The sequence below is a fragment of the Clinocottus analis genome, unplaced genomic scaffold, assembly GCF_023055335.1.
Source record: "Clinocottus analis isolate CAN_PGR_092001 unplaced genomic scaffold, fCliAna1.0.p SCAF_26, whole genome shotgun sequence".
Lineage (NCBI taxonomy): Eukaryota > Metazoa > Chordata > Actinopteri > Perciformes > Cottidae > Clinocottus > Clinocottus analis.
This window is the reverse complement of record NW_027175998.1, coordinates 4,131,343-4,156,467: the sequence shown is the minus strand read 5'-3', so window position 1 is coordinate 4,156,467 and position 25,125 is coordinate 4,131,343. Positions and strand designations below refer to the sequence as shown.

Below are 25,125 nucleotides of genomic sequence, written 5' to 3'. Positions count from 1 at the left end.
GTCAAAATTGTAAAAAGCGGCAGCAGCTCGTAGCGCTCGGGCGCTCAGGGAGGTGATGCAGGACAAACTCAATGTGGCTGTAAATATCCCAAAGAAACGAGTGATACGGGAATACAAAGGTTGCTTTAGATAGATGGATGGATGGATGGATGGATGATAGATAGACAGACAGACAGACAGACAGATAGACAAACAGACAGATAGATAGATAGATAGATAGATAGATAGATAGATAGATAGATAGATAGATAGATAGATAGATAGATAGATAGATAGATAGATAGATAGATAGATAGATAGATAGATAGATAGATGGATGGATGGATGGATGGATGGATGATAGATAGACAGACAGACAGACAGACAGACAGATAGACAAACAGACAGATAGATAGATAGATAGATAGATAGATAGATAGATAGATGGATGGATGGATGGATGGATGGATGGATGGATGGATGGATGGATGGATGGATGGATGGATGGATGGATGGATGGATGGATGGATGGATGGATGGATGGATGGATGGATGGATGGATGGATGGATGGATGGATAGATAGATAGATAGATAGATAGATAGATAGATAGATAGATAGATAGATAGATAGATAGATAGATACTTTATTAATTATAATGGGGAAATTGTTGTCAGAGTAGCGCCCAACACTTTACAGATACCAACTTAACACATAAATAAAATAAAAAATAAGAACAGGGATGACAGATATATACAAAATAAAAAAATAAAATTATATATCTACACACACACACACACACAAATACATACATACATATATACATATAACATATATGTATACACAATAGAATACAAATAACTGTGCAGTGTGTATTAAGGAAATTAAATTAAATGTAAACAGAGTGTGCGAAATTAAATTGAAACTTTAAGGAGTACATGACAGTTTTGCCTACGCAGGAAAAGAACAGGACGTCTGACGGGTTATACTTGCAGCTGAACAGGTAATGTGTGTTAAAGTGTGTGTGCTTGTGTGTTTACCTGTGGTCTAAGAAGAGGAACTTCCACTCCAGACTGTGCCGAGAGGTGAATTCTTCATTGGGCTCCTCCACTGTACACATCTCCTGTGAATAGATGAACCAAAAAAGGGAAGAGCAAAGGATTCATCAATGTGAACTATATCCATGAAGTGTGTGTGTGTGTGTGTGTCTGTGTGTGTGTGTGCGCGCCTCTACCTTGATGAACTGAGGTTTGGCCAGCCGGACAGTGGCTACGAAGCACACCTGGTCGTCGAACGCCGGTTGCAGTGACCGCTGTAACACGCCCGCCAGACCGTTCCTCCCGGCGTTGGGAACTGCAGAGCAGAGCAGGTTTGTTCAGTCAGACTGCGTTGACCAAGACGTTTCTGCGCTGCATGCTGTTTGAGGGACGTACCGTTGTTGAGGGACTTGAAGTTGCCGATGAACTTGACGTATTCGTAGACAGGCGGCTCTTTGGGGTCAATGGTCCCTCGCAGAATATGGCAGCAGAACTCCATGTGGTTCTTAGCTGGAAATAAAATATAACACAGTTTTGGTCAAAAGAAAAAGTTACGGGAAAAAGACAACGAAAATAATCTTTCTCCGGTCGTGTTTAAAATACTTCATGGTGCTGAAAGGGGAAAAGAACAAAACTGTCTGCAAAATCATAAAAAAAATAAGCTTTTTTTTCAGTCTTTTGAAGTTAAAATGAAAAAAAACATAACCTGTGGCTCTTGGTTTAGCTACTCAACTCTGAGAATGTGATTTTTTTTTTGACATCCACCGAGTTGCTTCCTCACAAACAAGACTAAACGGAGTTATGCTGAACTAACACACTCAGTCACAGAGTTGTGAACATCTCACGTTAACATCAGTTGTATATTTCATTAAAAATATATTCAACGATTTATTACGGTCAAACATGGGTTTCTATGTCGTTGTGTGTTTTTCTTTCTGCATCATCATCATCATCTCTTGGCTGTTAAGGCCTAAACCATTAAGACTTTAAAAAGCTGGTAACAGCTGCATGTTCATAGTGACGTATGAAATCAAGTGTTAAATTAAATGATATTGTTGAAAGGCATGGTGTAATATGTTTCTGGGGGCGTCACTGACTCTTCAGGTAGTCGGAGCTAAGGTTCTCGTGGTCGGTGGGGTGCGTGGACAGAGCCTTGTACACCTCAGAGTGTTCCCCAAGTGGCAGGAAGTTTAACAGGTTCTGGTCCACCAGGTCCGTCTGAGGAACACAACACATGCGTGAGAACACGCGCAAACATCTGAAGAATAATAACACCCACAGGGGGTCCAGTTAACGCTTGTTCTCCAACACGGTGGATGAGGAATACCTTAGCAGGTGGAAGAAAAGAGTGTTACTCACCGGTAAGTGTTCAAGTAGTGAGGTGACACTCTCGGAGACGTAGAGGATGTTCCCATCAGTCATTATTGCTAAGAAGAACCCATCCAGAGCCTGATGAAGACAAGATGAAGTAAAAGGCTGTCATCGATTTGTCTATTGTTGAATATCAGCAAAATAAACAATGCGTCAGATCTGTTGAGATGACACCGTCGCGTTTTTGCTTTTAGGAATAAAACGCTGGGCCGTTTAGCAACCAGAGAGGGTGGAGCGAAGTGCAATGAAACGGTAAATAAGACATATTTTAGCGACCAAAACGTTTAAAATTATTCACAAGGTAGCCCCAAAGCATTTTTTTTCTTTTCACTTTTTATTTATAGATTTTTTTCAGGTGACAAAGAACGCGACAAAACATTGTAAATGACAAAAAAAGAAGATTCAAATAAATAAATAGATGAATGAAGAAAATGAAAACAATAGAGGGTCAACAATCGCTCTTTACACTATTTAGGTCCAATCTTTTTTGGTCACTTAATCCCTTGGATGCTATCCATTTCCATGCTGTATAGAAGAAGACTTTAAACTAGAGATTGAGACATTAACTCATGTTTACAATGTTTACTGAGGGAATACACCAAGAGAGAAGTAGAGTCATTTATGTAGACTTCTATACAACCAGAGGAGTCGCCCCCTGCTGGCCATTAAAAAAAAACTATTAGCGAGAGTAAGATAACGCCTAACGGACAGGATTACAGTACAAACATGTGAGATGTCTGACCTCCAACATGAGCTGGGTGAACTCCTCGTTGCTGAGAAATGGAGGCTTCCAGTCCTGCCTGATCTCACTCGACTCCGACTGGGCTGCGATCTCTGGTGGAGGAAACGGAAAAGGCAAATCAAAATTTTAAACACTTTTAACTCCTGCTTTTCAAGATTCAAGTGAGGAAAAACACAAAGGGACATAAGAGAGACATCACAAAAAGAAAGCACATTGTAGAAATGATGATAGCAAAGGTCTCAAGAGTCAAAACAAGGCACTTAAACAGAGCAAGAGATAACACAGTGCAACGGTGAAGTGGCACCCGAGTTAATTATCATGCACAGCAATGATAAGAGCTCGGATTACAAAGGAATAGTAACACATGCCTAGTAATAATTCATTCCAGCATAAAGGAACCACAGTATTGATGATTATGAGGGAAACTAAGCAGAGGGTGAAGGTGTGAAGCAGCTACTTCCATAAGTGTGACTTTGTTATTATTCATAACACATTAACTCACGACACACAAGAGCTAAAGAGTCATTTACACTTAGCAGGTACAGTACCAACGCCTCATAAACAAGGGCACAAGCACTCGGGCGGACAGTGTACACAAGTAAAAACTAAATATAGAACAAGACGTGTCCACCCTGCGAGGAGCCCTGACCTTTGTGTTTACACAGGAAGTCGATGCTTTTCTGCAGGATGGTGGACTTGTCCATCTTCCTGGTATTGCCCGGCAACATCGTGCCGAGTTCCTTGATGAGGACATTGAACTGGTCCCTCCGTTTCTTCTCAGACTTGTTTCGGGACACGCTGAAATAAAAAACCCCAGTTTAGAAACTCAATTCTTAATCGTCACGCGGCCCACGTTTCGTTCGGACAAAAATTTCCGAGATTTTTTTAAATTTTTTATTTTAGATTCATCATTTTTGACAGACAACAAAAAAAACAACTGTTCTGAAAATAGGCGGGCGTAACCTTTCTGTCATGTGTGACCCTATAATGTTTCAAGTTGTGTGTGGCTGCTATGTACGGCATGCCGTAAAGTCGGTTTGGACATGCTTTAAATGCTTTAAATGCATTTAGAATGGTCGGTCCGGTCAAGAAACAACCCTTCATACGAGATGTTTCATCCTCCCTCTTTTTATCTGGCTTACCGTTTTGCTTTGTCCTTCTCATCTTCTTCCATCAACCCATCAAAGATGCTACAATCATCCCTACGGGAGGAGAAGAAGAAGAAGAAGAAAACATTTTTGCAGCTTATCCTGCCCCACTTGGTGTATGTTTTTCTGCCTGTGTACGCATGTTTGTTGGCAGCTTTAAAGCAGATCTGTTTTGTTAATAATAGCGAATGACGGATGCCGCTTAATGAGAGGAATCCTACATGCCAGGAGCAGGTCTATTTTTGGGTCACACAAGAAAAAGAGAGAGTAAGATACGGAGAGAGAGAGCGAGAGAGAGAGCGAGAGGAATGCGGTGCGCTCGCCAAGAAGATTGCAAGTGCATTTGTGAAACAGGGCGTGTTCACGGCGCCTACATTTCAATCAATGTGGGTCAATACGAATACTTTCACTTTTACTGACAGCTGATATCTGGAGCAGTTATTTATTATATTGTCTCATATATTTATGTATTGTAGCACTGCTATTCATGATAACAATAACCGTAATTATAATTATAACAGCCGTAACAGCTGCTATCGCTTTCAGGGTGTGTGTGTGTGGGTGTGTGTGGGTGGGTGTGTGTGTGTGTACGTGTGTCATTACGGCAGAATGTGTCCCGGAGACACATTCTGCAGGGAAACTACCACAGAAACAGAAAGGAGTACTTTGTCAGGTGTTTATATTTATGTCTGTCTGTGGACAGATGTCGCCAAGGTGACAGCACGTACACAACCGTGGAAGACGCACGTACACAATGTTTTATACAATGTTTTATACGTTATTGTTGAGCTCAAAATTAAGGCTAAGTTTGAAGATGGATGGGGTCCGACAAGGGAGCTGGAAGTAAAGAGGAAAAGGACCATTCGTCCGATTTGGCGTGTTTGGTCTTAAGTTAAATTATTACTATTATCATAACAATTTAGAGGTGTTTTGTTAATTAACATTGACACCGTTACAGGTTGAATGTTCTTTAAAAGATATAAATAACTGAACATAGTTTGTACTTAACGTGCTTATACCCAACACATGTATCGAGTGTATGAATGTCATTAATGACACATTCACAGATTTCTTATTTAGCTGACGCTTTATCCAAAGTGACTCACAATAAGTGCATTCAACTGTGAGAACAAACTCAGGAAAGCACAATTTCTTCAATGAAATCAAACTACAAAGTGCTATCAGTAAGAGACATTTAAGTGCTACTAACGTGCTACTAACGTGCTACTAACGTGCTACTAAAGTGCTACTAACGTGCTACTTCCCTTATTCAAAGTGTAGTCAAAAAAGATGTGTTTTTAGTTTGCGACGGAAGATGTAGACACTTTCTGCTGTCCTGATTGTGGAGCCAGGACAGCAAACAGTCGTGTTGGACAGCAAACAAGTCATAGTGTGTGTGTGTGAGTGTGCGTGTGTGTGTGTGTGCTTCAGTATACCCTATGCTTGATGTCATGGTGGCTGCTGATCAGGGCTGTGGCTGCAGTGATTTGCTCTTTAGGCGTGAGGTAGGCATTTGGAAGACCAACTGGAGGGACAGACAGAAACAGCATTGCGTTATCTTCGGTTGCCAGTTATGTTTTGCACAAATTGCAATTTCGCGGACTGAAAATACGATCGGCTGTTTTGGCACACGGCGTGCCGCCGAGCTTAAATAATTATATCGACTTGATAAAAATCCTTTCAGATAAAACAAACAAAAACCATGTCTTTCTCCAACTCACAACACACCTATCAGCGTGCCCGTGGGGTTCAGACAGCTGGCTTACTGCGGTCAGTTATTTATACAAACAACAGGTCGTATTTGTAGTCTATGTTGCAACATGTTGAAAAAAATTCACGACCAAATGTTATTGTTTGCCTGTGAGAGGACTTCTCACCCCAATGCAGCTTATGCACGTGGTCTGTTAAAGTCTTTTCTCAGAGGTCGTAGAAAGGGTTCGGGGTCGAAGTTGACTCTAAAAGTCCAAACGGCCGCTGAGGTCATTGGAGGTCACGAGAGGGCGACAGACCAGGGGAACAACATGGCGATCAAACCGAACCTGAGGGAGGAATCACAACAGGAAAACTGTCAGCAGCTCAATTTGAGGGCAGCTTTACTTTTTACTTCAACAATGTGTTTTAACCCCCGTCAGTGTGTCATTGAGCTTAAGTTAAAATTGGACACTGCGGCAAAAGTGAACAGTTGATACTGACTGACTTTCTGAACAACTCACTAATGAAGCAGATTTTATGACTCAAGACTGTGGGGAGGTCTTGAAATTCCAGTTATTGCAGCACAAAGTCTTTAAAGTGCAAATAACGTACGCCAGCGCAGCGAGGAAAACCCTGGTTTGAGTCAATTATTATGCTTACATTAATAGTGCTCCAGAAACTCTTTTGAAGCACAGTGACCCAGTTATGAAAAATGTGGTGATACGGTTATTTTCAACTTACTTTCTGGAATGTCTCTCTGCAGGAAAAAAAAATGGTAGTTTAGATTCTATCCTTCCAGACACTGACGAATCCTCATGAGTGAGCCACACCTCTCCTGCAACACAAAGAACCCGTACTCATTCACAAACATGTAGAGGGGGGGTGTGTGTTCACTGTTTACCATGCATGCAAATCCTACAGTCTAACATGGACAGAAAATGGTCGTTGCTGTAAAACAGGAAATTAGCCACCTGGCAAGGTGCATCCGACCTGCAGTCCACAACTTTAAAGATAGTCGTACTATTCTAAGATTAAGTCTAATATCAGTTTAGCCGCCTGACAGTTATTGTTTAATCAGTTCGGAACAATCAAAAACAATTTCATAAACCTCAAGATAAGGTAAAAGCCAAATATATTCAGTTTACAGTGATATTATAATACAGAAAATCCACACAATGTGTAAGCGGGATCCCATTACACTTGTTTAAAGTACTGCTATCTGTTTTTCTGTGTTTATTGTCGAATGTTACGCACCACCCGCCATGACAAATTCCTTGTATGAGAAACATACTTGGCGATAAACGGTTCTGATTCAGATGAATAACTAGTGAGAATAAATAAAAAATGCCCATCACACTTTCAGACAGCACAAATTGGCATCTATCTATCTATGTCTGTCTGGCCAACAGTCCACAACTCAAGATACCAACATCAAATAAGATAATCTTGTGTTTGTTTATCCTGTCAGTGACTCAAGTAGTTATTTCTGTGACATATGAGTAAACAGTCTGACAATGAAGTCCCTCAAAACATGTCAAGCAGAGCCAATGGGACACCTTAAGACCCCCACTGTGATCTTATGAGAGGGTTTTGCTGTAAGACATGCCAGTACACATCTATGAATAACATCACCCTCCCTAGATTATTTATAGCACTGATTTTAGTGGAAGATTATGGTGAGATTTAGTCATTTTAATGGCTCCATGTGTCGCCTCCTGACCTACACTCATGTATTCCTGATGGCCAATAAGTGAAGCCTCATTAGACGGAGCTCCTCCATTGGACGGGTCTGCCCCAACTGTACATCAGTCAACGGATAAACACGGATAATAGCGACACGGTATCCACGAATCCCTCGACCAAATACAAAAAAAACATCCACTAGCTACGTGATATACGCCCGGTAACGTTGTCAATTTACCTCCCGGTGCCACAGGTGTTCGTTACACAACCGAAAAGAGAGCGGTCCGTGCGGCTAGCTCGCGGGCTAACTAAGCTTGCTAACCGACACAACTGTCCTTTTAACCGGGAGATTTCACGCACCTACTGACCCAGTTTCCGTCCCGCTGCGCTCGCATGACACCGATATGACGACAGGTATCGCGCCTCGCGCCTGTGTAATAAACGGGAGGAATGTCAAAGCCTCTATCAATGGCCCCCGCGAGCTGTCACGCAACAACTGACATTGAGGACGAAATAATCTCTGGAAAAAAAAAAAAGAAAAAAAAATGTTACCACGCACCGTCGGTGCTCACGCGCCACGAGAGACCGGAGGCTGAGCCTCCGCGCGGGGAAAGGTCCTCTGAGGAGCCGACAAACACACAAATGTCGGCCGTGGAGAAATGCCTAAAACCAGCGATGGTGGAAACATTTTCGCGGCAGATGTATGTACACACACACACACACTTACACACACACGCGCGCACACGCGGTCCCCGGGCGCGCACACACACTGGCAGGGATACGCGCGCACGCTCGTCCACTCGTACACATAGACACAGGCTGCTCTGAATGTGGGTCACTGGGCCTTGCTCTCCCTCGAGCGTGCGGAAACGGTCCCGGAGCCTCCTCTGCAGTCCGACTGCCTCCGCACGCTCAAAAACACCGCGACGGCCAGCGCCGCTTCCCAAATCGGCGACCCGACCCCCTCTCCTTCCTTCCCCGTGCCCGCTGGCTCTGAACGTGCATTAAGGAGCCCTTACCTGCTCGCGGACTCGACGGCAGCCTCCGTGTTTTGCTTACTTGAACGTTGCATCGAGACGGTGGGGGCCAGGAGGACTCCGGGTAGGGGAGAAAAACAGGAGGCCTACTTCATATTACGAAGTACAGTCATGCGCAATAGCGACAGTAGGGCGCACTATTTCGCACAAGTACAGTAGCAAAGCGGAGCCGCCGAGGGGATCGCTGAGTGATCTTCAGAGGGGAAATGACTCCGCCGTGTTTTGGTGGCTTTTTCCCCCTCCAGCGACCGACGTCCAGCTTTTGATACGATAGAGAATAAACGGACACGGTAGCGACTTGCATATGAATGCACTTGAGAGCGAGAATGGCGGACACTGCACCGGATATATCATTTGTGTTCATCTCGATGTCGTATTTAGACTTTAAAACGTATCCATGTTTTGTTCAGTGTAACCTTAATGCGCATGAGTAACGCCGGCATATTGTTTTCATGCAAACACCGCTGCACACACACACACACACATACACACACACACACGGTTTGGGTGAGAGTGAATGCACGGTGACTGTGACATTGGACGGTCGCCAGGAGGGTGCAGCGCCGGGTAGGGGATGGCCCTGCCTGATGGCGAGGGGTTTCCCCTTTTTTATCGACATCCAATCAAAAGCTCTCCAGGCCGTGACGTTTTACCTATACCGCGTCGAGGTTTCCCCCCTAAAATATTATTATTGGGCATTTTGACCATAAACCTTTTTTATTTATTTCATTTGTCATGAATTGAAGTGGGATTTGGAGGTTCATTTCACAAAAGAGCCTGCCAATTTTTACTGTGACATGTTTATTGGGATGACATAAACTGGCACACACAAGCTGCTGGCTCAGAATCGTGTTTACAAGCTGTTTCTGGGTGAATACAACATTCATAATCCAAGGTTGCATGTAGAGAAAATAGATGGCTTGGGCTACACATGTTGCAGTGAGATCACTGTGTTTGGATGAAAGAATCGTATGACATCATGACAGGAAATAAACAAGATACTATGTCTCCCTGCGTGGGAGATTAAAGCTGTCCTGTCAGGATTAAACATATGAAACAGTTTACACTTCTTTACTAGCAATCCATACCCATAATAAAACCCATCAAGGTTAAAAAAGATACTAATCATAGGAACAAAGTGTGCTGTGTATTCTCAAATCCTGATTTAAAAACTAAAACCAAAATAAAAGCTTAATTGTTGCCACACAAACAAAAAGTTGTATAGACCTGGATATTGCATGTGACAGTTGCTCTACAATAGAGTTTTGGTCATCTTCCTCCACCAGTGCAGCACTAGAAATGCTATGAGGTCATTATTAGCTCTAACAAACAACTGTTGGAAAAGTGTGTGTGTGTGTGTGTGTGTGTGTGTGTGTGTGTGTGTGTGTGTGTGCGTGCATGTAAATCCAGTACTGTAAGCTCCTGTGTTTGAGTGCAATCTCAATCTTTCTTCAGGGAGGTAGCCGTGGGGATAAATACTAAAGGCATGTAGTGTTGACAGGAGTATAAAGAGGAAAAGTGATCTCATGCGTCACATGATGAGGCTGAAGCTCAGGCGGCCCCTGTTATATTAATCCAGAACCCGCCTCCCTCGCCGAACCCCCTTTTACAAATATTTTCATACTTTTTTTACCCCAGAGAGGGGAAATTGTAATTACTCTCAGCAGTGATAAAATCTACATGAGGAGAAGCTACCCTATGTGGGGCTGGTAAATGGACTGCTTATATATATATATATATATATATATATATATATATATATATATATATATATATATATATATATATATATATATATATATATATATATACGGCTTTTCTGGCCTTAGCGACCACTCAAACCACTTAACAGCACAAGTCAGCATTCACACACAGACACACACACACACACACACACACACACAGTCATACAGTGAGGGCACATCGGCCACCATACAAGGGGCCACCATGTTCCTCAGGAGCATAAACATTTTCGCACAATGTGGTTCAGGATCTTTTTTTTCCTCAATGAATGAATTGTTTTAGCGATGGGAGATGCATTTGTCGTCCTATTTAGTGGATAAAAAGTGATGTTTTTGTATATATTGTTCTGTTTTTTTGTAAACTTCGCTCCAACTCAAGACTGTACTGCTTTTTAATTTTACATTTCTATGAGACTGTTTGCCGTGTGACTCATTTAGCGTCATGACATCATTTGTCCATCTTTGAGGGACCATGAGTCATTGCTAAACTGTCCACCCTTTTTGTTTTTATTAATACTGGGGCAAAGGTCACCTCCCTGATAAAGTCCCTGATTTGTTTTCGTGACAATTCATAAAAAAATTTAAAAAATACACTAAATGATGACAACACCATCGTGCACCATGTGGTGAAATAAGCACAGCGCACGCCTGACTCCAAAGTACAAAGACCAGCAGCACCTCTGCTCCATTGGCCTCACAATTTTCCAATTACAATAGTTAAATGCCAGCAAGCAATGTGGTGTTATGTGATGTATCAGGTACAAACAATACATCAAAACATCACTGTGACTTATGCCGAATCGGCCAAAACACCAGAAAAAAAAACAGTTTAAATGTCTGTTATGTATTTTTTTATCTATATATATATATATATATATATATATATATATATATATATATATATATATATATATATATATATATATATATATATATATATATATATATATATATATATCTGTACAAATAATATCAAAATGCTACAATATTATCACAAACATTGTTAACTTTGAAACCCAGAATAATGAAAACAGAGTTCTCACTCTCTATTTCTCTCTTCCTCAGTGTATAACAGTGGCAGCCTCATTAATTCTCTCCATGCACTCACATTTTTAGTTTTTTTTCCTCGCAAAGCTCCTTCCTCTCCTTCCTTCCTCTCCTTCCTTCCTCTCCTTCCACTCAAGCTTTCCATCTTTTTCTCAGTCTTTATTTTCAGCTCTCTTTGAGTTATTTTTCTTTCGGATTAGTCGCTATCAGCTTCTCAAAGACCCCTCCCTCCCCCTTCTCTTTTCTATTATTTCCTCACCTTTCTTTGCCTTTGTGCATACTTATATTATTCCTTAATTCATCTCCACAACCTGATCTTTTTTTCACCTTCGTTCCATTTTTCCACGGTTAGATATTCTCTCATTCCTCTGTGCATCCTTCATGTCTTCCCTCCTTTCCTGCTTCTTTTTTCCTACTTCTTTAAAGCCTCTTCTTTCTTTTCTTTTCTTCCCCTCAGCAGCGTCTTTCCTTCTTGTCCTCCTTCCCCATCATGCTTTCACCTCATCCCGTCCCTCCAGTCACACGGATCCGCTCTGACTTTTCTCCTGAACCTTGAACACACCTCCTCTCTTCGTGTTCTTTAATCACGCGCTCCTCTCTTCTCAAACTCCTCCCATGTAGCCACAGTTAACACTAGTGTAACACATTGCTATGCACATGCATTTGTATGCATTTGTTTTTCATACAAAGCCAAAGATTATGGGAACGCTTTGAGATAAATACTTGCTTACAAATACAGATTCCACTGAATTCAAATGGAAAAATCCTTTATCATTTGTACAATATAATACATATTCCAAAAGCTGCTCCCTTGTTTTCCTCTATATGTCAATTGGCATCCTGGATTTGGAGTTCATGATCAGTAAGTACAATCAAACCTCATGTGTTATTCATGAGATCCAACACTTGTACGCTTCCTTTCCCATGTCCACTTCCTGCCCTCTCCGCTCATCTTTTCCATCTCAGGCAGGCAGAGAGCCCGTCAAGGGAACACCCCGCAGGAAGCATCATAAAAAAACAACAACAAAAACATCAGAAGCAACAACAAAAGAGCACTCAGCTGAAACGTGACAAATCCAATGGAGCCACACTCTTTCCTGCTAACAAATCAAATCACAGCTTTGGCCCGGTTCACTCCGGGGTTGGGTTTTCTTTTTTCTCAGGAAAAAAAAATTCCTCCCCATGCTGGTTTGACGAAATAAAAGTGTATATATATATTTATAATATGTCCTGTTTATCAGTACATCAGACAAATTGTCTCTCGGAGCCGTGCTCGCTAAAGAAGTGTATATAGCATCCTTTATGTGCTTGTAAAAATCCCCCCTATTTAAGTGCTTCGCCCCATTGTACCTGTGCTCAGAGATTGAATTACTACACGGTAATGGAAACCATGCAGAGTGCTGTGGGACATCCTTTTCCCACAAAACAACCGTTTAATCACAGACGGACATTGGGCACCCTGCCACACACACACACACACACAAACACACACACAAACACACACACACACATATACATCAACATCTATTGCAGATGTGAGTGATGGAGACAGAGAGGCCACTGAAAGAAGAAAGAAATCAGTAGCTCGTGAGGAAACCACTTATAAACACACACACACACACACACACACACACACACACACACACACAGGGCAGAAGAGTCCTTGTATTGGTGCTTTGGGGTGAGACACTTCTCTGAAGTAAATACAAATGTCCAAGAGAGGAATCCATATTTGCAGGAAACCTGAGTCAATGTGGTGGTGGTGGGGGAGAGGGGGGGGGGGGGGATGAACGTCATGTAATGGATCTTAATTGAAGCAATGAAAGGGTAACATGATGAAGAGATTGTTCTTTAATTGCTCCTTTTTCGGCTCAATACCTCTTGGGCAACTTGGCAATAAAAGATTAACGTAGATCATAAAAATGGAAAGAAAAAAAAAAGTTGGCAGCCTCAGAGTGGAGTGTGTGTGTGTGTGTGTGTGTGTGTGTGTGTGTGTGTGTGTGTGTGTGTGTGTGTGTGTGTGGCTGAGTGAGAGCTAATTTCATATCCACAACCACATACTTCTCACGCGGTCCGACCAGAGGAAGCATCACCACCACCTTCCTCTCCATCACCACTGCCAGGTTTCGCCATTTCTCTTCTTTTTTTTTCTTCTCCTTCTGGATTTTCCCCATCTCTTTTTTTTTCTTCTTCTTCTTTTTTTTAAAGCTTCCCCCCCTCCCTTTCCTCACCCCCTCCTCCATCATCTGATCCCGACTCTTCTCCGTCCCACTATCCAGTGATGTCGTCTCTTCTGAGGGAGGAGATGCAGAGAGTTTTATTCCGACCTGAAAAACAGAGACTGGTGGAGTTCATTGAGATCGAGGAGCCGACGCACGGGAGACATTTTCTCTGTGTTTCAGGTAAACAGCTTCTTTTTTTTAAAATAGATTTTTGTCAACGTTGGATCGCGTCATTGTAAAACAGTTTTAAACATGATCATTGGGATTTTGTACAATATTAAATGCAAAGAGGTTTTTAATTCTCCCGCAGAACAGATGCCTGGTTCTGCAATGTACATATTTTCCTTTTTCTGCAGCTTCAAAAAAGAAAGTGGTGCAGTTATGTATAGTACGATGTCAAATATCTCAGCCGCCCCTCAAGTCCGGGTCCAAGAAGTCCCACACCAAACGATCCAGCATCCAGGAGTGCTACAGGAGGACAGAGGTCTGGCCCCTGCAGGACCTGACTCTTGTTGACGGACGGGACCCTGATGTGGTAATCCACCATTTTATTGCGTTTTCTATATTATTACATTATTTCCTATAGTATTTTTTTTATAAAGGATGATTGCCGCTAGTTGTAGAACTGTGTTTTCTCATAAAAAATAACACTTTTATTTGTCATATTTATGAAATCTCTAAATTTGTTGTATTTATCTAATGATGTCGTACCCTCAACAAAGAGGAATGTCTCTTTGGGGATACAAATTTAAAAAGAAATAAATCAAAAAGAAATAAAGACAATTCTTTATCAATATCCCTATGCGCACAACCACCCTTAATCATGAGTTATAATAATGGAGAGAAGTTGAACATTTTAACTCAAGATTCAAAGCTTTGTGTGCAGCTTTTTTCCAAGATGATTTCAGAAAGCCACCTTTCGTACACAAAACAGTTACATACTCAAAAACAGATGAATGAATTCATGTTTTAACAAGATTATTTCTGTTTTTTAAGTATATGTTTTAACCTCCCAACAGCCCACTTGCGTATCCGCAGGTATTGAATCAATTTAAACCGAGAGGGACCGTTGTGTTCTTTCACAGAACACAACATCCCTGCTTTTAATTCATTTTGCATGAATTTATTTTTTGATTTTTCTCCTTCTGTGTCTCCGGGGCTTCCAGGACGACCCCTGCTTCCTGCTGCACTTCGACAAGGTGCGCACGGTGACGGCCGTCAGCTGCTCGGCCAAATACTCGTTCGTGCGCGCGCTCGTGGTGCTCAGCGACCAGCACTGCCAGAGGTCTCTGAGCCTGCGGAACTTTGACTGGGCCTACGTCAAGCCCACGTCCTTTTACTCCAACCGGGGAGACTGCGTCGTCCTCTCGCAGATATGCTTCTACGCGTTCAACCTGGTGTGTCTCTCCATGTGTCCCGTGCCCCTGGACGTGTGATTGAAGCGCGCGCGACGTGTGGAAAAGAGGCACGCGCGTTTTGGAGAGTATATAACTTGTGTTCCATAGAGGCTGTGAAGTGAGTGTATGTGACTTGTGGCTTCTGTAACACTAGTACGGCTTATTCACCATGACATGTCTTCTTTTTGTTGCAGATTGTGTCTTTGTGGCAAACGCAAGTTTCAAGCTATTGGTGTTTGTTAACTGTAATCGGCTGTTTGTGGCCTTTTTACGTGCTCGTCCTTGTGCGCTATTGTGTAAACGTGTGAGTTTCAAATGGAGGACAAATAAAAACAGCTACACATTTCTTGCCTTTCTTTCCCTTTGTGCCATATGTGTTATTATTATTTCTTTAAGATGTTTTGTCTGTGGTGCCCTGGGCTTATATCATGACTTCAGTTTTGGCTTTACAACTGAATTAACCTTTGGTGCATATGTGGTTCATTCCAGTATCTATTAGATTAGTATATATTGATAACGCTTAAAAGTATACCGCAAATAAGTAAAAACAGTATTCAACATACCCCACTATATATATATTAATTGTAATGTATTGGTCTTCAAACATTGTATGCACTCAGGCCTTTACATTGAAACATAAACAATAATACTAATACATGATCAGTTATAGCGGTCAAAAACCGAAGTAGTAAACACATATTACTACTTTTGATAGGTATCTGGTTCAAATTTAAAAGTGCACAAGGGACTTGGACTCACAACTATGCCCCTTTCAGTAATTAACATTAATGCTCAGACTTTCTGTCGTTCTAAACGGTGGCATTTGGCTTCATACTTCACGTTTTTCATTTGTTTTTCAACATCGTAGAATCATAAATAAAAACAATAAAATTGCAGTAGTCCACGTGCAATCATTATTACTATATTTGTATTTGCTGTGGCCAAAATACCCTGAGGTTTGAGGCTGAGGTTTAACAGTTTTCCAGTAAACTTAATAAATCTAATTGTTGTCCACGTTTGACAGCGGGTGAGATATTTCTTCTTCCATCTGCAGTTCAGCTCTCTACCGACAGGTGGCCCCAAAACACGGCTACAGGTGGCAGAGAGCACTTAGTAGCCCGAAACGTTGCCTGACGAAAAGAAACATAAAATGATCAAAAACGGCGTTCCTTCCATATTACATTTACACTTAGAGTGAACATTATTTTATTATTGATACATTCATTCAATATACGCACAAAGAGCGTGTGAAGATATTTTTATTTATATCCTCGTTCTGTCTCCGGCGCAAAGGGGACGACTAGCGGCTCCCTGCCTGCCGCCAAAATTCAAGTGAGAAGAGAGGAGCGAGTCTCCCTGTTGTCGGTTGTAAACACTGGGCGATAAGCCAGTGCTTCAAATTTTTTTAAAGTAGTCGATTTGTTCTTCAAACACCGATAATCTGTTTTTCCGGAATACGCGGGAAGCCTGAAGATGTACATCAAGTCTATTATCCTTGAGGGATTCAAATCCTACGCCCAGAGGACGGAGATCAACGGCTTCGACCCGCTGTTCAACGCCATCACCGGGCTGAACGGCAGCGGCAAGTCCAACATCCTGGACTCTATATGTTTCCTTTTGGGCATTTCCAACCTCAGCCATGTGAGTGTGTGTTGTATGTGATATGGCCGTTAAAGCTCCAAGGATTAAAGTTACCCAGCTAGCTAGTTGTTGACCTGAAAATGAATCACGTCATAGAGTTGTCAACTACCAAAACACAGCCAGGAAGCTAAGCTAGCTGTTAGCCAGAATCATCTTAATTAAAACTCAAGTAAACTGGTCCCTCTTTTAAAACCAGCAACGCTTTCTCTCTGTTTCATCCCCCCTCCCTCACTCCTCTGAAAGGTGCGAGCCTCCAACCTCCAGGACTTGGTTTACAAGAATGGGCAGGGCGGCATCACCAAGGCCACGGTCTCCATCACCTTTGACAACTCCAACAAAAGCCAGAGTCCTCTGGGTTTCGAAACCCACGACGAGATCACCGTCACCAGACAGGTCGGCCCGAGAAATGGACCCACAGCTCTGTCGCTGGCACACAACTGGTCATTGTGTTCAACGCTGACGCTGTAACTGATTTATATAACCGTGTCTCAGGTGGTGATCGGGGGCAGGAACAAGTACCTCATCAATGGAGTGAACGCCAACAACACCAGGGTGCAGGACCTGTTCTGCTCCGTCGGCCTCAACGTCAACAACCCCCATTTTCTCATCATGCAGGTGGGTCTCGTGTCCGCAGCAGGTGGCGAGTGACAGTGTTTGTAACCCCCTCTACGGTATTTGATCATGTGATGTTCTCCAACACTTTAGGGGAGGATCACCAAAGTTCTCAACATGAAGCCACCTGAGGTAAAGCGCTGTCCCCCATCGGTGCTATGTCATACAGTCTACCCGCCTTTTTCCGCCTTCAATGACCATCTCCTCTTTTTCCTTTTTTTTAGATCCTTGCCATGATCGAGGAGGCGGCGGGAACCAGGATGTACGAGTGTAAAAAGCTCAGCGCTCAGAAAACCATAGAGAAGAAGGAGGCCAAGCTGAAGGAGATTCAAACGGTGTGTTTTGACTCGTTGAGCTCGACGTCACTCTGCGAATGCAACCGCAACTAATGTTAAAACACCTCTCTTTGTTTTCTCTCCCAAGATTTTGGATGAGGAAATCACTCCGACCATGCAGAAACTCCAAGAGGTAGGTTCAGCGCGGAGTTGAGATGTAGAGAAAGACAAGAATGAGGCGGTATCCCTGTCAAACATTTTGTTCCTCCCGCTGCAGGAACGGTCGTCGTACTTGGAGTACCAGAAGCTGATGCGTGAGATCCAGCACCTGTCCCGGCTGTACGTGGCCTGGCTGTTTGTGTGCGCCGAGGAAACCAAGCTGAAGTCGGCGGACAATCTGAAGGGGATGCAGGATAACATCGCCAAGATGCAGACGAGCATGGCCGAGAACGAGAGCAAAGTCCGCGAGCTGTCGGCCCAGATCCAGGAGCTGCAGAGGAAAAAGGACCAGGTGTGTTGGGCCACTCTTTTCCCCTGGAAGTCGATCTCGTTCTAAATTTGAATCTTTGTCCCCGGGTGAATCTCTTTGGCTTCGCAAGACTTTTTGGAAGAAGTGTCCAAAAATGATCTGCAGCCAATCAAAATTCAATGTTCTGTATGTTTTTTATTTTGATAAAACAACCAAAAAGGAAAGGAATCTGAAGTCCTATGTCTTCGCCTTTTTAATGCTTATCTGCTGATCTGTAGGAAGTGAACGGAGTGTTGAAATCCTTGGAGGAGACTCTGGCTGACGTGCAACGCGTGGACGCCAAAGCTCAGAGCGCGTTGGACCTGAAGAAACAGAACGTCACAGACGAAACCAAGAAGAGGAACGAGCTCGTCAAGAGTATGGAGGAGGTAACGGGTCAACACACTGAGCTCATTTGCGTCCATATGACTTCAATCTCTAATGTCTGTAACAAACACTTGTTTACCCCCCTCTGTCCATCCTTAGGACAAGAAAATGCTCGTGGTAAAAGAAAAGGAAGTCTCCAAGTTGACGGAGCAGCTTAAGGCCCTGCAGGAGGAGGGACAGAAGGACGGCGCCGCCCTGGAGGCCGCCGAGCAGCATTTCAGGGCCGTGTCGGCGGGCCTCTCCACCAACGAGGACGGAGAGGAGGCCACGCTGGCCGGGCAGATGATGACCTGCAAGAACGACATGAGCAAGGCGGACACCGAGGCCAAGCAGGTGAGGAAAGGACTCTGGGCTTATTCAACAGGGGAGAATACACTCCCATTTCCTTTCCTGGCGTTTTGCCGAGAGGTCGTTCATCCCTTTTGGTCCCCGCCCTCCTCCTCTCCGTTCAGGCCCAGATGACCTTGAAGCATGCCCAGGCCGAGCTGAAGACCAAACAGGCCGAGGTGAAGAAGATGGACAGCGGCTACAAGAAGGACCAGGACGCTCTGCAGGTCGTCAGGACCAGCAGGGAGAAGTTGGAGGCGGAGCTCGCTAAACTCAACTATGAAGGTATGCTGAGTGAGAGCAGGCAGACGGCCTCTTGTGGCAGCAGCCATTCCCTTTTCATGGTGTGCATTTAATATTTTTTGGGGTTTGTGTACATGTATTTTCAGACGGGAAGGAGGAGAATTTGCTGGAGAAAAGAAGGCAGCTGTCCAGAGAGGTCGCGAAATTTAAAGAGACCTACGAGCGCCACGTGTCTCGCTTCCCCAACCTGCGCTTTGACTACAAGTACGTGTTCGCTCGTCTCTTTACTGGCACGGTACGGTCGGAAATATAGACGTTCTGATAGTTTGACCTCTGATAGTGGGTTGGAAATTATACACACATTCACACAAACACGCACAAATAAAAATAAATAACCCATTTTCAGGCAAAATAATCTTTTTCGATGGGATTTATTAATCTAGTCAGAATTAAGGCCCTGCTCATCCACACAGGTGAGTGTGGGGGGAAACCACATATTCTACTACAATTCATATTTGTTGGCATTTAGCCATTTAAAAAAGAAAATCTTCCCTGAAAACCTCAGTTTGTTTTACACACAGAGAGATGCTCCTTAGCCAGTCTTTAAAAGCACCATGAATTCCATTTTATACCACAAAATCATATTCATATGTACATTTTAAAGTGTGATGACATCATAAAACATTTAAAAAAATCAATAAAAGCTCAGAAAATGATAAATGGAATTAGGTCTCTTATCGTATTTGGCCCTGAGAAAGTTACAGTTTAGTATTTAATGTGTTTCTCGTTGTTTTCCCGTCTCAAAGGGACCCGGAGCGAGGATGGGACCGGAGCAAAGTGAAGGGGCTGCTCGCTAACCTGATCACAGTGCGCGACCTCTCTTACGCAACAGGGCTGGAGGTCGTCGCAGGAGGTCGTCTCTATAACATCATAGTAGACACAGAGGTGGGCGTGTTGGTGGAATCGCGTCACGATGATCCTGTGATGTTTTTCATTCGCTTCACCGGTGGAACGCTGACCGGACCGTGTGAATGCATTTATTTACATTTTATTTTTGTGTCCGTGTCCAGGTGACCGGTAAGAAACTGCTGGAGAAGGGAGAGCTGCAGCGGAGGTACACCATCATCCCCCTGAACAAGATCTCTGCCAAGACGCTGAGCGACAGAGTGGTGAACGCCGCCAAGAGCCTGGTGAGGCGTCTGATCGCTGCCCGGGGGTTGCAAATTCAGTCGTCGCTCCGTCCGATCCTTAATGGCGCTGACTCGTCTCCTCCTTTCCCCTTCACCTCCCTCCCCCCCTCCAGGTCGGAGAGAACAACGTCCACGCGGCTCTGTCCCTTGTGGGCTACGAGTCTGACCTGCGTAAGGCCATGGAGTACGTCTTCGGCTCCACGCTGGTGTGCGACTCCCTGGACAACGCCAAAAAAGTGGCTTTCGATAAGCAGGTGATGACCAAGACCGTCACTCTGGGAGGGGACACCTTCAACCCCCAGGGGACCCTGAGCGGAGGTGAGAACAGGAGGGGAGGGGGCGTACCTTATTACGTTATTATTGCTTCATGCTTCCCCGTCTTCATCTTCAAAAGCCTCTGCACATCCCTGGAATGCCAGTTTCTACCCGCTGGACACGTGCAATCCAACATATTTCGATGCTCAATGTCTTTTTCCCCCCCCTCTCTCTTCCAGGCGCTCGCTCCCAGTCGGCATCGGTCCTGTCCAGCCTCCAGGAACTGAAGGAGGTTCGCGACAACTTGAGCCACCAAGAGGCCCAGCTTCAGGATGTCGAGCGACAACTGGCCAGCCTTAAGGGAACCGCAGAGAAGTATGTAGACACACACACACACACACACATTAATTAAAACAGAGAAATCGGGCATAGTTTAAATCAAAGTTCATGACGGATGCGAAAAAACATTTTTACCTTTTTTACAAAGTTTGTCCACCAGAGGGAACCGCCATGTTTCTACACATTTGAGACGTCCTCTTTAGTAGGTTTCTTGGTCAAAAATCCATATCCAAAATATATATCTCCCCAACATTGCTATGGACTTTTCTTAAAATGTCAATACTAGTATTAAGACATTTTAAGTCTCAAAATAACCTCGCTTTCACATCATCGGGGTGTTTTCTGGATTTCATTACCTCGTATTCTTTCCGGCCACATGCTGCATTTTCTTCTGCTTCGTCTTCATTCACTGCTCTTCCTCGCCTCCAGGTACCGCCAGCTGAAGCACCAGTATGAGCTGAAGGTCGAGGAGGAGCAGATTCTGCAGACCAAAGTGCAGCAGAGCTCCTTCCACCAGCAGCAAGAGGAGCTGGAGAGGCTGCGCAAGGCCATCGGTCCGAATGAGCGCAATAATGCACAATTTACGATGACTGAACTCCACCAGGACACATCGGTCCTGCTTGAATGTGTTGTTGTTGTGCTAACTTAACTGTGTTGTGTGTTGTGTGTGTGCTGAACCAGAGGAGAGCGAGGAGACCCTGCGCGTCACCAAGGAGGTGCAGAAGCGGGCGGAGGAGAAGTACAAGGTGCTGGAGGACAAGATGAAGAACGCCGAGGCCGAGCGGGAGAAGGAGCTGAAGGCCGCCCAGCAGAAGCTCAACGCGGCCAAGGCCAAAGCCGACGCCTTCAACAAGAAGCTGAAGCAGATGCAGCAGGTACGCCGCTCGGTCGGTCGTCCTCCACGGTGACGAGGCTCTGCGAGAACGACGCCAACGGGTTCACTTTTTTCCCCGCAGGAGTCCGACGCCGTGGCCCTGGAGCTGGAGGAGCTGCGGAGGGAGCAGGCCGGCTACCAGCAGCAGATCCAGGCCGTAGACGAAGCCATGGGGGCCATCAAGGAGCAGATAGACAGCATGGCTCGCACCGTGTCACAGAACAAGGTATTTACGAGTGCCTTTTAGAAAAAGTGTCCTCCAAGAGTTCACATTTCTAGGTATAAGTGTTCACTCCGGTGTTGTTCATTTTCCTTCCCTCGGCGGGCAGGAGGCCGTGCGCAAAGCCCAGGAGGAGCTGGCCAACCAGAAGGAAGTGATCATGGCTCAGGACAAAGAGCTCAAGGTGATTTTTTTTTTTAAAAAAAGGACGGTGTGGGATTTGGCAACATCTCTCCAGGGACAGAATAGCCCTCCTCTCTGCTGTGACGGCGTCCACGTTACCGTCATGGCCGCTCTGTAGGAGCAACAGACGTTAGACAGTGTCGGGCGTGAAGGCCGGTGTTTGAGCTGTCCATCTTAATTGTCTTAATTGTCTAGCGCTGGCTCACTTTACGGCTGTGGAATTTTCAGATATGACTTCATTGTTTTATTTATGTTTGATCCAATTTGAACGTTCCAGGGAAAGAGCTCAGAGGCCAATAAGATAAGGGAGCAGAACAACGAAGTCCAGCTGAAGATCAAGGAGCTGGAGCACAACATCAGTAAGCACCGCAAAGACAGCCAGGAAGCTGCTGACAAGGTACACACACACACACACACACTCACACACACACACAACCCCCTTACTGAAGTAGTATAATTCCTGAAAGTTTCATCTCCGCGACCCCTTCCCCTCCAGGTGTCCCGGATGCTGGAGGAACACGACTGGATCCGGTCGGAGCGCCAGTACTTCGGCCAGCCCAACACCTCGTACGACTTCAAGACCAACAACCCCCGCGAGGCCGGCCAGCGGCTGAAGAAGCTGGAGGAGACCACCGCCAAGCTGGAGAGGAACGTCAACAAGAGGGCCATGAACATGCTGAACGAGGCGGAGGAGAGGGTGAGGGCGGAGGGACATTGCTGCGTCTGCAGCTGCGTCTTTGTTGGATGAGTCGACGTTAATCCGACACGGCTGTCTTCCCCCCCGCAGTACAACGACCTGATGAAGAAGAAGAGGATCGTGGAGAACGACAAGGCCAAGATCTTGCAGACCATCGAGGAGCTGGACCAGAAGAAGAACGAGGCTCTCAACGTCGCCTGGCAGAAGGTTTCATTTTTACACATTTGCAACAGCGGCTGACTTTCATCTCACACTACACACAGAGACACAATAAACACGCAGCGTTGCCTATTTATTAGCTTCTTCGTCACTAATCCCTGGACTCCTTACTCCTTATCTCCTCCCCCCCCACAGGTGAACAAGGACTTCGGCTCTATTTTCTCCACTCTCCTGCCGGGGGCCACTGCTAAGCTGGCTCCGCCTCAGGGCTGTGGCGTCTTGGAGGGTCTGGAGTTCAAGGTGGCCTTGGGCAACACCTGGAAGGAGAACCTCACTGAGCTCAGCGGCGGGCAAAGGTCAGCAGCATCTCGGGCCGGTGTAAAGGTTTCCATGGACAAGGAGCCCAGTCATTTTTTTTTTTAATCTGTATTTTGTTGACCTCTCTGCGTCTGTCCAGGTCTCTGGTGGCCCTGTCGCTCATCCTGGCCATGCTGCTGTTCAAACCGGCCCCCATCTACATCCTGGACGAGGTGGACGCCGCCCTGGATCTCTCGCACACACAGAACATCGGACAGATGCTGCGCACACACTTCAGACACTCGCAGGTAGGTCGACACACACACACACACACATTACTAACCCTCAAACAAACTACCGCGATCAACACACACACGAGTGACCTCGCTGAATTCCCCACCGTCTCCTTCCCTGCAGTTCGTGGTGGTGTCCCTGAAGGACGGCATGTTCACCAACGCCAACGTCCTGTTCAAGACCAAGTTCGTCGACGGCATGTCCGCCGTGTCGCGGACGGCGCTCAGCCAGAACCACGGCGACCTTCCGCAGAAAAGCTCGGACAAGGCGCGGCAGAAGGACCGCAGGAACAAGCCGGTGGTCAGCTGATCGCTCAATAACGTGTCAGCGTGGCGCGCGCCAGCAGCTTGTGTTTTTACCGGCCGCCTCCCATCGGTGGTCTTCGCTTCGTGCTGATCTCAAGACTTGTTTATGAGTGTGGAGCTTCTTCACTTCTGTGTATTTCAAACCTCTTGACCTGTACATGTCTTGTCTGAACTATCCTGTTATCCTCTGTTATCCTGTCTCTCTCTCTCTCTGCATGCTGTTTTGCCACATTGTCAGTTTTATATGCAGCTAACATGTTTATATTTTAGTAAATAAAGCAGGTGAAATAAACAATGTGTTCATTTCTCATTGCTGTGTCGTCAAACTGCTTTATGGATCGGATGAAACTAAAAGCCAAAACCTGCAGCGGTGGGACACCAGAGGGTCGAACACCAGACTTCATGAGGAAACATGACATTTACTGCCGGGACGATATTCACAATTTAACAGGATGCATTTCCACCACAAACAAGCCGGATGATTAAAAACAGTAATACACAACCCTTGAAAGTTACGTTTATATTTTTCAGGGTGAGCAACAACATTACTCGTCTTCATTAACCCGTTAAAAACTGGAACCAATCTTGGCTCCAGACCTCGTTTTCCCTGTTTGTGTTGTTGTAGGAAACCCAAATAATTCCAATACTTGTGTTTATTGTATGTATTTGTTCAGCAAATTCTTGGGAAAAAAATGTATATCTGCAAAAAAATCACTTTTAAAAGATATTTTGATTGTAACTATGAACATCCAGCATGATATGAGCCAGATTCCCCAAAAAAGCCTCTTGAAGCGTCAATAAGACACCTTTTTGGAAAGATTAGGACCTAAAGAATCAGAATCTGCAACAAAAATCACAATAAAACAAAGTCTTGGTCTGTTAGGAAGGAGTTTCAGTCAAAAAACTGTCGTTCGGTTCAAAAATGGAAAATGTATTTTAAGCCAAGATTGTCCTAATGGGGCATGCTGGGACTTAAAATGGGAGCGGGAGGATTTTCGTACAGTTTCCAAAAGGTTAAACAACTTAATACCCCTTCAACAGGTGCTCCACCTGTTGAACCTACGGAGGATCGTAGTAACGGCCACAACTTGACTAGACAATGCCGCTGCTGCGGTTGATGCAACAAAAACCTTTAAAATAAATAACTTAACCCTCGTGTGGTGCAGGTTTAACCTTATTTTACAGTGTTTTGTACGTGTTTGTCTCAAAGTGTGCGTTCAAGA

At 44.6% G+C, this 25,125-nt stretch overlaps 3 protein-coding genes across 9 annotated transcripts in view; 2 read left to right on the top strand and 1 right to left on the bottom strand.

Moving 5' to 3' along the window:
* clockb (clock circadian regulator b) overlaps positions 1-8,751 on the bottom strand; it is a 20,707-nt gene extending 11,956 nt beyond the window's left edge. The window contains exons 1-12 of one of the 4 annotated variants that reach the window (XM_068592112.1): positions 8,671-8,751; positions 6,710-6,803; positions 6,154-6,315; positions 5,713-5,801; positions 4,271-4,330; positions 3,778-3,926; positions 3,129-3,220; positions 2,375-2,464; positions 2,113-2,233; positions 1,412-1,525; positions 1,213-1,331; positions 1,019-1,101 (exon numbers count right to left, since the gene is read on the bottom strand). In XM_068592112.1, coding sequence (XP_068448213.1) covers positions 1,019-1,101; positions 1,213-1,331; positions 1,412-1,525; positions 2,113-2,233; positions 2,375-2,464; positions 3,129-3,220; positions 3,778-3,926; positions 4,271-4,330; positions 5,713-5,729 — 845 coding nt within the window. In that variant the 5' untranslated portion in view covers positions 5,730-5,801; positions 6,154-6,315; positions 6,710-6,803; positions 8,671-8,751. Of the gene's footprint in view, positions 1-1,018; positions 1,102-1,212; positions 1,332-1,411; positions 1,526-2,112; positions 2,234-2,374; positions 2,465-3,128; positions 3,221-3,777; positions 3,927-4,270; positions 4,331-5,712; positions 5,802-6,153; positions 6,316-6,709; positions 6,804-7,889; positions 7,965-8,011; positions 8,057-8,210; positions 8,348-8,670 lie in introns of those variants that run through there. The other 3 variants (XM_068592113.1, XM_068592114.1, XM_068592115.1) reach the window with 3 other exon arrangements.
* Positions 8,296-15,430, top strand: exoc1l (exocyst complex component 1 like). Of its 4 annotated transcripts, none has more exons than XM_068592117.1 (4): positions 8,296-8,352; positions 13,757-13,879; positions 14,056-14,234; positions 14,866-15,415. In XM_068592117.1, the coding sequence occupies exons 2-4, from the start codon at positions 13,759-13,761 to the stop codon at positions 15,133-15,135; spliced, it is 570 nt and encodes a 189-aa protein (XP_068448218.1). In that variant the 5' UTR covers positions 8,296-8,352; positions 13,757-13,758; the 3' UTR covers positions 15,136-15,415. The 4 variants fall into 4 exon arrangements, 3 of the variants coding, with proteins under 3 accessions (XP_068448218.1, XP_068448219.1, XP_068448217.1); XM_068592118.1 differs by lacking the exon at positions 8,296-8,352 and adding an exon at positions 8,941-8,978; XR_011078359.1 differs by lacking the exon at positions 8,296-8,352 and having other exon boundaries at positions 13,582-13,879; positions 14,866-15,214; positions 15,291-15,430.
* A 998-nt stretch (positions 15,431-16,428) lies between these two features.
* Positions 16,429-24,181, top strand: smc2 (structural maintenance of chromosomes 2). Its single transcript, XM_068592201.1, has 25 exons — positions 16,429-16,737; positions 16,981-17,130; positions 17,230-17,352; positions 17,443-17,481; positions 17,574-17,684; positions 17,773-17,817; positions 17,902-18,135; positions 18,372-18,521; positions 18,619-18,852; positions 18,972-19,131; positions 19,236-19,353; positions 19,896-20,034; positions 20,160-20,279; positions 20,393-20,597; positions 20,774-20,909; positions 21,303-21,427; positions 21,555-21,748; positions 21,830-21,973; positions 22,077-22,151; positions 22,428-22,547; positions 22,647-22,847; positions 22,938-23,054; positions 23,202-23,362; positions 23,464-23,611; positions 23,721-24,181. Exons 1-25 carry the CDS (start codon positions 16,570-16,572, stop codon positions 23,904-23,906), a joined length of 3,603 nt encoding a protein of 1,200 aa, XP_068448302.1. The 5' UTR covers positions 16,429-16,569; the 3' UTR covers positions 23,907-24,181.
* Positions 24,182-25,125: the final 944 nt, after the last annotated feature.